Here is a 12,764-nt window from a genome sequence, read left to right on the forward strand (position 1 = left end):
CACTGAGAAACCTCAGCTTCAGAGTTCAGGGAAACCGAGATCTGGCTTAACAGAGATGATCCTGCAGAGGAACAAATATGTCGTCGAAGAACCTGTAATCGACTGATAAGAAACCAATAGACTCGGTTGTAATCGTTTGAAATTCAGCAAAAGAAAGATAAATATCTGTATTCGCATACCTGCGTATGATTGAACACGAACGAGCACTAAATGGCAGCAAGACCCGTGCGATTCATGCATTAACTCCAGAAGTGCGTGCACACGCTCATGCTCAACCGTCCCACCGACATACCACCAATACTATCGTTCCGAGTGCACGCGCGTGCATACCGTGTCTACGTGTGAGTGCGCGCATCGTAGTCAGGTATAGTGCATAATACATGTGCGCGCATACACACCGGCCATAAGCTGGCGAGCAGAAGGACTTGCTCGGCACGACGGCGACTCCGATCGGTCTAGTACTCCTGCTGGGCCGCACGCCTAGGGAGGAGGCATAATAGCGGGCAGCGGCAGAGCGAGCGGCCACGCTTCCACCCTGTGCCGAGCATAACATACTATTGCATACAACAACGCAGCATCGCATTCTGAACCGAATAAACGGTTCGATAAAAAAAACGTAAGAAGCGTTAGAAGCCCAATTGCCATGTCGGGAAGTGACAGCCCAACATTTTTTCACGGTCAACCATGGTCCAGTTGGATAGAAAAAATTGGAAGGGATAAACCGCTGAGTAAGTAGCCCTGTTTACGTTCGTCCAGTCGCACCTAGGAGTGGGTTGTCAGACATATTAAATCCCTCGTTTCACACACAACCGATCTGACCAACCCAACCACCTAACCTAACCTTACTTTATTCTCACAATTCTTTGTCTGACATTCGTTCTTTCGTGGATGTTTCACTCTCTGCTATCTACTCTCTGGATCTTGACTATCCACATCGTAGACATAACATAATATTCATGTAAAATTATTTTTCAAATATTAGTGCGTAAACGAAAAAAATCAACAAACAATATTCCTATGTTTTTTCACACTTCAAATTTATAATAGCATAGTTCTTGTTGTTCTCATCGTTATTTATTTTTGTAATTTAGGTGACGATGAAACTGAAGATGAACCACGAAGCTCGGTAATGCGACTTGCTGCGGAAGGTAAAATATAAACTGTAAAATAAAAATATATATTATCAACAGAACGAAGTAATTCCATTATTCCAGTTTATAATAATAGTTATATTGTATTAAGACATTTGTAATGTTGTAGTTATTTTTTTGGATTAAAAACAAAAAGTACTTTTTATTGCTTGACGCTTACTTTTATTTGTTTTATCTTCATTTTGTTGCCCGCAATTAAATTTTAGTGTGTGAATGACGTAGTTGTGATGAAAAGAATAAGAAAACAAAAAAATAATGAGACAGCTGAATAAAATGTGTTCATAAGCATGATGTACTGAAAGATAATATTTTGAAACGATGACAAACTGGTGCATAAATGCCGTGGAATCAATTTGTTTTTCATTCATGCTTTCTGAGAAGGTTCGAAGACCATCGATGCTTCTTACATCGATAATTTGCAATTTGTTCTTAATCTCAAAGCACATTGTGTAATCCGAGAACCCATGGTATTCAATTGACACCATAAAGAAAAACGAGAACTGTGATGAAGCACAAGAAAAAATTTGAAGCTTTGGATAATGTGCCGAGTACCATTAGAACAAACGTACTTCAGTCTGTAATCAAAAGCGAAATATATAACATAAGGGATCTCATGTTTCTCTCTCAGTTGTGCCTGATGCACGTACGATGCAGGAAGAGAGAATTCTGCTTGATGCAAAAGCATTTATCAACAATCTGGATTAAAAAGAAGCATACGAAAAGCAGAGAATTTCTGCCACAGGATGAGAGCAAAAACGTTCTCAAAATCTTGGATAATGTGCAGTTTAATTAATTAGATAAATCATTTTTCTGTATGGATATGGTAATCGAAGAAGACAATATTTGGACTAGAGTTGTCCTATAATTATTTGGAATTTTATTTTCATATTTCAGATATCGATCTATATGGTTTTTGCCCAGAGAGGGATGCGTTTTACGGAGTGGTCTGCGAAATTTGTAACGCGATCGTTAAACCACAAGCCCTGATACAGCATATGGGTTCGTATCAATTCGTCCTGCAGCTTGTTTACCATGCTTTATCGTTTAACAAAGACACGCAGCTTAAACGAAGACTGTCTCTTATTTACAGAAATACGACATCCATCTGGTACAGTGAACCTGCCGCCGCCTGCAAACCCGGTAGTAAAACCGATAGCCAAAACAGCCTACTGCAAAGTATCAAAGTTGAAAAAGACCCAGACGTCGCAGCTCCCGTCTAGCAGTAAAACGAACAATACTACGTCGAACAAACGCACGGCTGAACAAGCGAACCTCCATCCACAATTACCTCTATCCTCGCCGCGTTCGCCGCTCGAAAACATTCCGATACAGATAACGAACAGCGGTTCAACGGTCGGCTCGAGCCCGGTAAAAAGCCCGGGCAGTGGGAACCACCAACGTCGGAAAAAGCCGAAACCTGAACGCTCGCTGCTCAAGGACCGGGAGTATGACCCGGACCGGCACTGCGGTGTCTGGAACGATGAGACGGGGAAGCCGTGCACCCGCTCCCTCACCTGCAAGGCACACACGGTCTCGTTGCGGAGAACGGTCACGGGCCGAAGTAAAACCTTCGACAAACTCCTCGCCGAGCACCGGGCCGCGAAGGAGTTCCCGCCGGCGAGGAGTTCGACGAAAGTGACTCTGACGGGAACGGTGACGATGACCTCAACGTCTTCGTCCTCGTCCTCCTCATCGAGCGCGGGTCAGAGCTTGAACGCGATTGTGATCGGTGCCGTACACGCTAACGCGGCCAGTGATTCTGCGACGCCGAGTTCACCGCCGGTTCTCTCTCTGCCTGATATGTACCCCTTGCCAAAGGTAAAGATATTAACCCTTGAATTGTTAAAAAGAATTTTATTCGGATCCTTGGGAATGGCCCTTCGCGCCCAAATTAACTTACATAAGAGGTCTTTTGGTAATGGATACCCATCAATTTTTTCACAAGGATCTATTAATCGAGTCTTGAGATAAAAGTTCGAATGCTCGAAACGTCATCACCCCCCCCCCCCCCCCCCCCTCCACCACCGCCGCCCTCTGGGTTATTGTGTTATGTACCGCTATGGGTAACCGTTAGGGGTACGTGTTTTTATGACCCAAGAAATATTTCTGAGGGGTTAATTCAGAAATCCTGAGACACGGTCATTTAGTCCCTTTTGTCATTTTATTGACCAGGGATAGCTGAGTCACTTTAATAATTAGCTAGCACCATTATCTGGTATAACATTACTGACACCTTGGGGTCGTTGAAGACGTTGAATTCAGAAATCCTGAGACATGGTCATTTTGTCCCTTTTGTCATTTTATTGACCAAGGATGGCTGAGTTACTTTAATAATTAGCTAGCACCATTATCTGGTATAACATTACTGACACCTTGGGTCGTTGAAGACGTTGAATTCAAAAATCCTGAGACACGGTCATTTTGTCCCTTTTGTCATTTTATTGACCAAGGATGGCTGAGTTACTTCAATATTTAGCTGGCACCATTATCTGGTATAACATTACTAATACATTGTGGTCGTTGAAGACCCCAACCGCAAATTGCTTGCTGTAACGAAGCAATTAAATATTTTGACTTAATTTGTATGATTTTGGGCATTCACTTAACTGCCTTTCACAAAATAAACAAGGTCGCAACAATAATTTTTAATATTACTCGACACCAAGGTGCCAGTAATGATACACGATTGTCATTTTATTGACCAGGGATACGATGGCTGAGTTTCTTCAATATTTAGCTGGCACCATTATCTGGTATGACATTACTAACACATTGTGGTCGTTGAAGACCCCAACCGAAAATTGCTTGCTGTAACGAAGCAATTAAATATTTTGACTTAATTTGTATGATTTTGGGCATTCACTTAACTGCCTTTCACAAAATAAACAAGGTCGCAACAATAATTTTTAATATTAATCGATACCAAGGTGTCAGCAATGTTATACCAGATGAAGGTGCCAGCTAAAGGTTAAAAACCCTTAATCACGAACGACCCCAAGATACCAGCTAAAGGTTGACTTGAATTTTTGTTCCAGACCAAGCTCGAGGAAGACTTCGCCAACCAAGAACTGGGCCTGGAGTCCTCGATGGTCAACTCGGCTGGCATACCGGGTTCGATAACTGCGCCCATATCGGTTCTGCTCCCGTCCTTGTCGCCGGCGACCGCTAAGAACGGGGAACCTTCGATCGCCACTCTCGTACCTGCGACCTGCACAGTTTCACCGGCGCCCTCGATCGTTCCGGCCTCTCTACCTACGGCCCAGCCGCTGATATCGAACATCCTGGAGGCGGAAACTCCGGTGGAATTGGACTCCGAAAGTATAACGATATACTCGCCGATTTCCGGTTACAAGGACTCCGGCAAGTCCCAAATAATCGTCCAGATCCCACCATCGACCATCAGCAACGCTCTACATTCCCCTATTAGTAAATCCTACACCGCCCAGGCGTCGATGCCGTGTTTGAGCATATTCGAAAACTCCGTACCAACCGCGACGGCGGCAACATCCTCGGCTTCGGTGTCAGCGAACCAAATAATCAATGGGAAACGGAATAACAGCCACATGAGCGGCTCAACTACCAGAGCGTTGAAACGGAGTAAACACGATTTTTCGCAAGAGTATTCAACCGCGATTCAAGTCGAGGCGACGACAACGTCGACACCTTACCCGCATTTCGGGGACATATCCTGGTCCAACTGCCACCCTGAACCGTTAGCAGTTAGTCGTTGGCTCCGCATCACGTCCAACCGTAAACAATACAACTTTAACATTCACTGACACAAAACTCTACCTACTCCAGGCTAAAGGTTTTGCACACGCCTCGTTTACCGAACTACCTCTTAAATATTTCGAATTATTTCCCAAAATTCTTATGGGTTAAGTATTCCATTTTTTCTGTACCTTTACGCCGAATTTCAACCGTTCGAAAAGAGGCTTAAAGAGATTCGGCGGCAAAAAGTAACGCGGAACAAATTTATCTGTCTTTCATTTTTTTAGAAATTCAAATTTGTTTTTCCGTTTCTTTTTCATTTTTCTAATTACTTTGTTTCTACTTTTTCTCCCCAATTATCTTTTTTGCACGTCGGTTTACCGCTTTATGTACAGTTCACAAGCAGCAGTTCGGTTCAGTTCGCCGAAAGGTGAGGTACCGGGATCCGTTCGAGGCTGCAGTAATTTTTTGTAATATATAATTAGAAAAAATGAAAACGAACAAAAAAAAAAAAAAAAAAAAACAACATAATGAAAAACTAGAAAAAACAAACGGGATATCGTTGTTTTACAGTGCCCGCACTGTGATTATATTATATTAAAACGTTGGATAAATTTTTTGCAACTGAATCTAATGTTTAAATTATTTTCTTGCATGTAAATGATCGTTTAGAAAATTCGTGTACAGATTGAGTGAGTGATGGTTGTTTGGTTTTTTACTTTAGCTAATTTTTTCCTTTTTTTTATCAATGAGGAATTCACCCTGTGTATTATCTGTTAGCGTTAATTTTTTTTTCCTTTCTCTCTCTCTTCGTGAAACCACAATTGTGATCAGATTATTGTGAACGTTTTCTGAGAGAAGTTTTATTTAATTTTTTTTTTTTTTCGACCAACATCGACGTTGAACAATCGAATGGGAGACATTATATTTTTTATAACTAGGTTTAATTTATTTTTTATTCACGTGATGTATAAATTTAATGATTGCTTGCACGCGCGCAACGTCGCGAAGTTTCGTTTTAATTGCCGTGACGAACAAGACGAAACGATATAAAGTCTGATAAATGATATATCAAAATATCATAATTTATACCTGTAATAGACGTAGCGCTGATGCAACAGTCGTTTTTCCCCGTCAGATTTCATGATTTTTAATCGCATTATCATTAGCGCCAGTAATTTATTTTCCCGTTGTACAATATTATTTCTACATAAGTGTATATATTTCACGTTTTTTTTTTTTCCTAGGCAAGTTTCTTTATATTATATGGAAATTCGTAATTATTAAATGTCTACGTTAAGAAGATTTTGTACATGTTTTATTTAGAAGACAAAAAAGTAAAGGAAAGGAAGAAAAAAAAAAAAAAAAAAATGAAAAGAAATTGCAGAAACAAGGAAAAAACGATGAACGCTTAATCGTTGAATTATTTGAATTAAATTAGAGTAAATAATTGAAACAATTTTTTTGTTTTTACACAACAAGTTGCATAAGGACGCAATTTATTCCTTGTAAGAGCAAAAAAAAAACAAAATACCGATTTGCACCGTGTATCTCTTTTTTTTCTGTGGCTGAGACTCAGATGTACTATATGTTGATTTTCTACTCGCATTTTGTATTATGTTTCTTATTTGTTCTATTTATATTTTTCAACGTTTTAAAATATTAGTAAAATTTCTTATCTTGGTCTCGATATGTCCATTTACCAACAATTAAAGAGGATGTATTTAATAAAATAATTCATGGAATTTCATGAGTGTACATGTAATGTAATGGAATTTAATAACAAGAAGATAATGCAGATGATGATTGTTACGTCTCATGAAGTGACATCAGGATTCTTAATTTTTTTATCCTCCTGTTCTTCGTTTTCATTAACTTCTTCCGCTATCTTCATTCGGGAATTATTAACTCTCCGTTTACATCGATTCGATTTTCTCCAAAAAAGAAAAAACACTGTAATTCTTATTTCCCAACTCGCATAATACAAAGATAGAAATAGCAAGAAAAAGAAAAATCAGAAAATCAACCTGTTCATTCGTGTTGAATAATAACATGTGAGAAAAATTTTATCGTTACTCTCGATTTGACATGGATATGCAGACAAAGTTCGTTTCGTTTCTACGTATAAATTTATGTATACGAATGTCGATGTGTAAAGAAGACTTTGTTGTATACCTGATACAAAATAGTATAATAAATAACAACGGCATGTAAGACGAACCGGAAACAGAGCAAAACTATTCGAAATCAGACGTGGCAAACTGTTTCTACTAAAGAATCATAATTTTGTCACGTGCTTGACATTTCTTTCGGCTCTGTTCCGATATCCGCGATGTAAGTTCAAAATTTCCAACATTATCCCCGGAGATCGGATAATGTTATTATAAGTTTATAATGAATAATCGAGATAGTGTAATAAACGCAGAGAACTGACCGTTCTGTAAAACTGAAATTATAGATAAATTGCGTATGTATGTATAAATCGAAAGCATGCATTAATTGTAAACGGCATTATACGTATACAAACACATTGAACATGTTCAATGTAGAATCTTGCCAGGTTTAACCGGGAATTTAAACGCTCTACACGTTTACAATGTACACGTTAATCAACGGATCCGAGCGTATATTAAACATTATGTATTACACAACAACGCGTTGTTTCACCTACAGGTGCATAAACATCTGCGTACCTACCTAATTCGTGTGTATACGTATTACATAAACATACATATTACACACACAAACACTAGAAATTGAATTGTATAATAAATAGTATGGCGTATTTCGCAACTTATCACACACATGCATGTATAATATACATATAATACGATAACTATGAATCGTCTATATTATAGTATGTGTGTTAAAACAATCTGTACCGCTTAAATCAAATTTTTATATAAAGACTGCTGTAAGTTCTACTGAAACTATAATGGAACGGAATAGTTATAATAATAATAATAATAATAATAATAATAATAACAATAGTAATGATAATAGTAATAATAAATATAAAAAAAAATGATAACAACAACAACAATAATAATAACAACTGTCTGTTACATATATATATATATATATATATATATATACACAAAATGGCGATTGTTGACGATGAGAAAATTAGATACAGCATATAACATAATGTATGCGAACAAAATAATCATTCATGTTTGGTCGTTGAGGAGAAAAAAATCCTGGAGCATTAATTATCAGGTATACGCATCGGTTTACGTGTAGGTCAAGCTATTATGAAATTATGTACTGACTCCTCATTATCATATAGATTGTGATATTTACTCTTAGTGTAAAAATATGAATAACAATGACAACAATAACAAGAATATAAAATTTAAAAAAAAAAAATTAAATAATAATAATAATAATAATAATAATTAATAAACCAAACAACTTTATCTCTCTACACAATATATACATTTTATACATATATAGCATGGAGTTGCATAAACTTGTATAAAAAAAAAATATACCGCCGTAATGTTTAATAATTTTCCGGTCGCCCTAAATCTTTTCATTGGCTTTACACCCACACACACACACACACACACATACATGTATAATTATATATATGATAAAATAATTTTTCGCTATGAAATATCAATGATGAATACGTTAAAAAAAACCATACGATATATGTATATTAAAAATATGTCACTTGTAATTATACTGCGAAACATATAACATATTATACGAACGTAAATTACGTTACATTATATGTGTATAATGGTACATTTATACGCGTCAGGAAAGGAAAAAAAAAAAAAAAATTGCCACGCAACGCTGATCTATCAAATGTTATCTGTCGTTGGTAGCATACTTATATATTATTATCATTATGATTACCATCATCATCGTTATTATTATTGTTATTGTTATAATCATTGTTACGATTGTCATTATCATCACTGCATTAATCGATGTGTAAGTCTTAAGTGTTACATCGATGCCAATAAGCTTCGTCGATGCAATTCGTAACGGAAGAAGTATTAATTAATAATATTGTACAATGAAGTATTGCTTGCGTTCAATGTGCGCACGGAAAAACCATACAAAAAAGAAAAGGAAAAAAAAAACCCGCCTCGAAAAAGATGAAGAAAGAAATATAAAATTAGAAGCAAGCAACAATTTATAAGCGGATCACTTTGCTACACACATTTTCTGTTATATTCGTCGAAAATTTGTAATCAAATTCTTTAAAAAAAGAAAAAGAAAACAAAAAAAAAAAAACGTTCAATAGCAAATTTGCAAAGAAAATAGAATATGATATAATTGTTGTGATTTGTATTCAGAAATCTATGTTAAATTTGCGTGTATACATAAATTATAGTTTCAAAATCCTGATCGATTGCAACAATATTTCATACGTATATACAAATAATAATATTTATAACTGTAATAAATTGAAGCAATGACATACGTGGCGTATAATTTAAGCTTGCGGCGAATTTGTATGAATCTTATAGTATTTAGATGATAAAATTGTACGAGCATAGACGTAATGTAACGAATGAATGAGGTTATACGCGATTATGTTTTTTTTTTTTTTTTTTTACCCAACTGTACATAAATGTAGGTCAATCATTTTAAACGTCTTAAATTATTGTCGTATAAAACAAGTGAACAAACGAACTAAGTAGAGGAAGTTTGGCATTTCGAAGTCTCTTCGCGTAAATTAGATTAATGTATTATAGGAAGAATAAAATGAATATTGTATAGATGTTTCGGGATGCTCGACAAGTGGCGAGACTGTCAAACCGCTACCGATTAGCTTGAGAATGGTTTTTTTTTTATTTATTTTTTTTTTTTACCATTTTTTTTCAATTTTCGCAGGAGTAATTTCATTCGATTTTTAACAAACAGATTGCTAAATTTTGATAAAGAAATGAAAGAATATTGAAAATTTTTTATTTTCTTCCCAAAAATCCCCATACTGTGTATGCCTACCTGCGGTAATTCTCAATGCATTTAATTCAAATACACGTTTTATATTCATTTGTAATATTTGGTTCCTCTTTCTTTTTCCCCGCGAGTGCATGTATCTTGAAACCAACGAAACTGAACATTCTTACGGTGTAAAAGAAAAAAAAATAAAAAAAAAAAACAAACACGATAAAAATCGAAATTAGTGAATAAAGACAATGTTTATATAACGCGAGCATGTTTTGCGCGTTTTTCCATGCGTGTTCTCCGTACAACAAGTCCATGTTTCTACGACGCTCGAGTAAGTCTGCGAATGCGCATGCGCGGAGTACGGAAAAAACCACCTTCAAGTCCTAGGAGTAAAACGTGGTCTTTTCTGTACTGCGCGCATGCGCTGTGGCGAGCAAATCTGACATTACGCAACCCTAACCTCAATTTCGTGCGTCGTTAAAATACCCGAAACATACTCTTGTTATGTAAAGAATCGTGTGTAACAAAGAGATAACGGTCTTTTGCCTCGCGTATTTGCAATATTCGTCTTCGACTGACCTACGACTCATATCGCAAACTTACGCCCGAAAATACCGACTTTGCCCCATTGTTACACAACGTACTATTATCGGATCGTATATCTGTACAGAAAATCCTTGTATGAACCGCATGAAAATATTTCCAAAAGCAGAAAACAGAATCTCCCAGTCTAGCAAGAATTATTGTTCAATCATTGTATTGGGAGTAACATTTTAGTTACTACGTTGTAAGTGTTAAACTCCTTACATAATTGCACAATTGTTAATAACACGATAAAAAATAGTCACCCTTCGCAAAATTTTATTTTATCGTTTCGCCGGCCTGACAAATTCGTATTTTTACATGCAGTTATTTTCAGAGGATATAGTCTTGGCCCCGCAGTTCATTGATCAATAAATTATCTATATTTACATTAACGACAGCTGCTCAGACTGTGAATCTATCTTGTCGAGAATACAGAGAGAAAACTGAAAAAAAAAATAGAAAATTTAGTAACTAAAGAAAAATAAATGGTCTAATAAACTTTAATTACCCATTCGATGTATGTATAGGTATGTACAAAGTTGATGGTAAAAATTTGGCAAACTATCTGCTATGTAATATTATTCTAAATATGCATACGTAAAAAGATTCACATATAATTATCATTGAATCATGTTATTACGCATGTACCAATGTTGCTAATTGTAAGAGAAAAAAAAAAATTAATATTAATGCTAACTTATAACAGCTTGTTTTGCAGCAATTATTGTCACAGAAAATCAAAGAAAAATTAATTATCAACCGCCGTGATCGTGTGAAGATATTTTCACGTTCTTATAGCTAAATTCCGCTATCCTTAAACGATTTCTTTTCCGTTTTCTCTTTCCTCATTCATATGCTTGCACAACTTAAGCTGTGCACCAATAATTAATTATAATGACCATTGTAACTTCATGTACATTAGGCATTGTTCAATATTGTAGTCGAATGTTCGGAAGTCAAATGTACCTACTTAAGCCCTCGAAAGGCGGATTTCCGTTTCAAATTGTGTACTATTTATACAATATAATATATATATATATATATAGTAAATTGTAAGTAATTGGGAGTGAGAAAAATTAATTTAAAAAGTTGCATAACGCATATTAAATAACTACTACCATTGTTTTTATTTCTCCAGTTTCCTTCGGGTCGCATCACTGCGGCTATAATTGTATAGTGAATGTGTACATTAATATCGTGTTTATAGATATTATTAAACAGTTCAAAATAAATTCTCATGCTGATTCTACGTCATCTCCAAATTTAAACCGACGTTTCACTTTTTTGGAGATTTGAACAACAACGTGAAACCTATTCGAAATCTTATTTCAAACTTGTCTCAAACGTGACGATATTTCCTTTGTTCTCGTTTTGCCTTCACCTTTCTTACGCGTGAAAAATAATAAGTGAAAAAATTTGTTTACTCAAGTATGTATGACCACGTTTGTACAGTTTGTAAAAGTGTAACGTTGACGATATTATAAAACATGATGAGGAGGCGCAGAGTATAGATATAAGGGAAAAGCAGGTCCACCCACGATGATACATTCCGTAACCCACTTGATCATATCTGTTTGCTCATTTTTTTAATATCTCTCTTTTACTTCAAGTCCGATATGGTACACATGAAATTCTTAAACACGCTTCACAGGTCAAAAGGTACCATAATCTATCTGTATCGGTTTACAAAATAACCTATTTGGAAAATTGATTTGGATTAATCATTTTTTTCAACCCCTAAATGTGATAAAAAATAACCGTGTGATTGATTAATTTATAGATAGATGACACGTTTCGAGTACCAAGGTTAGGTGTGCACCACTGTTTTAAAATTCCAGTGGCCTAAATTGCATCATAATGATATTTGGTCTATGCGAATTACCATCGGTCTACGTGACTGGTTTATTTAACAAAAGCCAATATCTAGCGTATATTCACGGTTGTATTTAAGCCTTTGAATAGTCCGTGACCAGTAATATTTACCATCTGCTAATTCCGTACCTTGAATACTTATCATATGCTTTACGTTAAGTTCAGGTGATGTTAGCTTGGCAAACAGCTGCAGGTCATGTAGTATGGTAGAAAAAACATTGTCATGTTATATTTTCTGCGTTTAATTCCCACCCGATCACCTTATCGCGTCACGCCTATCTATGTACTACGTCTTATACAATGTTGTCTTTTGGTCACACCTATAACATCGTTCTTCAATCCGCACCAGTCACTCCGATCCTGGCATAATATCTTAACCACAAAAAAAAAATATCCGTGCGATCAGCCCATCGGCACTATTTGCAGCGCGGACCCTGACCATGGTCGAGGTTCACATGCCAGGACATGAGGTTCACATGCACGGAGTCAAACAGGACAGAGCAGATGTTCAACGTCCTGTGACATAACTCA

At 36.3% G+C, this 12,764-nt stretch overlaps 1 protein-coding gene across 4 annotated transcripts; it reads left to right on the forward strand.

Annotated features, from left to right (window-relative positions):
• Positions 1-439: 439 nt before the first annotated feature.
• Positions 440-9,004, forward strand: LOC124181937 (ataxin-7-like protein 1). Of its 4 annotated transcripts, none has more exons than XM_046568666.1 (6): positions 649-728; positions 1,092-1,148; positions 1,780-1,974; positions 2,046-2,150; positions 2,242-2,969; positions 4,187-9,004. In XM_046568666.1, exons 4-6 carry the CDS (start codon positions 2,147-2,149, stop codon positions 4,928-4,930), a joined length of 1,476 nt encoding a protein of 491 aa, XP_046424622.1. In that variant the 5' UTR covers positions 649-728; positions 1,092-1,148; positions 1,780-1,974; positions 2,046-2,146; the 3' UTR covers positions 4,931-9,004. The 4 variants fall into 4 exon arrangements, with proteins under 4 accessions (XP_046424621.1, XP_046424622.1, XP_046424623.1 ...); XM_046568667.1 differs by having other exon boundaries at positions 1,780-1,963; XM_046568668.1 differs by having other exon boundaries at positions 1,780-1,929.
• The last annotated feature ends 3,760 nt before the right edge of the window (positions 9,005-12,764 follow it).

The sequence above is a fragment of the Neodiprion fabricii genome, chromosome 5 (assembly GCF_021155785.1).
Source record: "Neodiprion fabricii isolate iyNeoFabr1 chromosome 5, iyNeoFabr1.1, whole genome shotgun sequence".
NCBI classification, from domain to species: Eukaryota; Metazoa; Arthropoda; class Insecta; order Hymenoptera; family Diprionidae; genus Neodiprion; species Neodiprion fabricii.

What these genes read in the sequence shown, in the direction of transcription:
- LOC124181937 (XM_046568665.1), top strand. Translation starts at nt 644, where the DNA reads ATGTCGGGAAGTGACAGCCCAACATTTTTTCACGGTCAACCATGGTCC. An exon ending in AATGCGACTTGCTGCGGAAG is followed by an intron (nt 1,149 to 2,045) that starts GTAAAATATAAA and finishes TTCATATTTCAG; the next exon opens with ATATCGATCTATATGGTTTT. An exon ending in AGCCCTGATACAGCATATGG is followed by an intron (nt 2,151 to 2,241) that starts GTTCGTATCAAT and finishes TCTTATTTACAG; the next exon opens with AAATACGACATCCATCTGGT.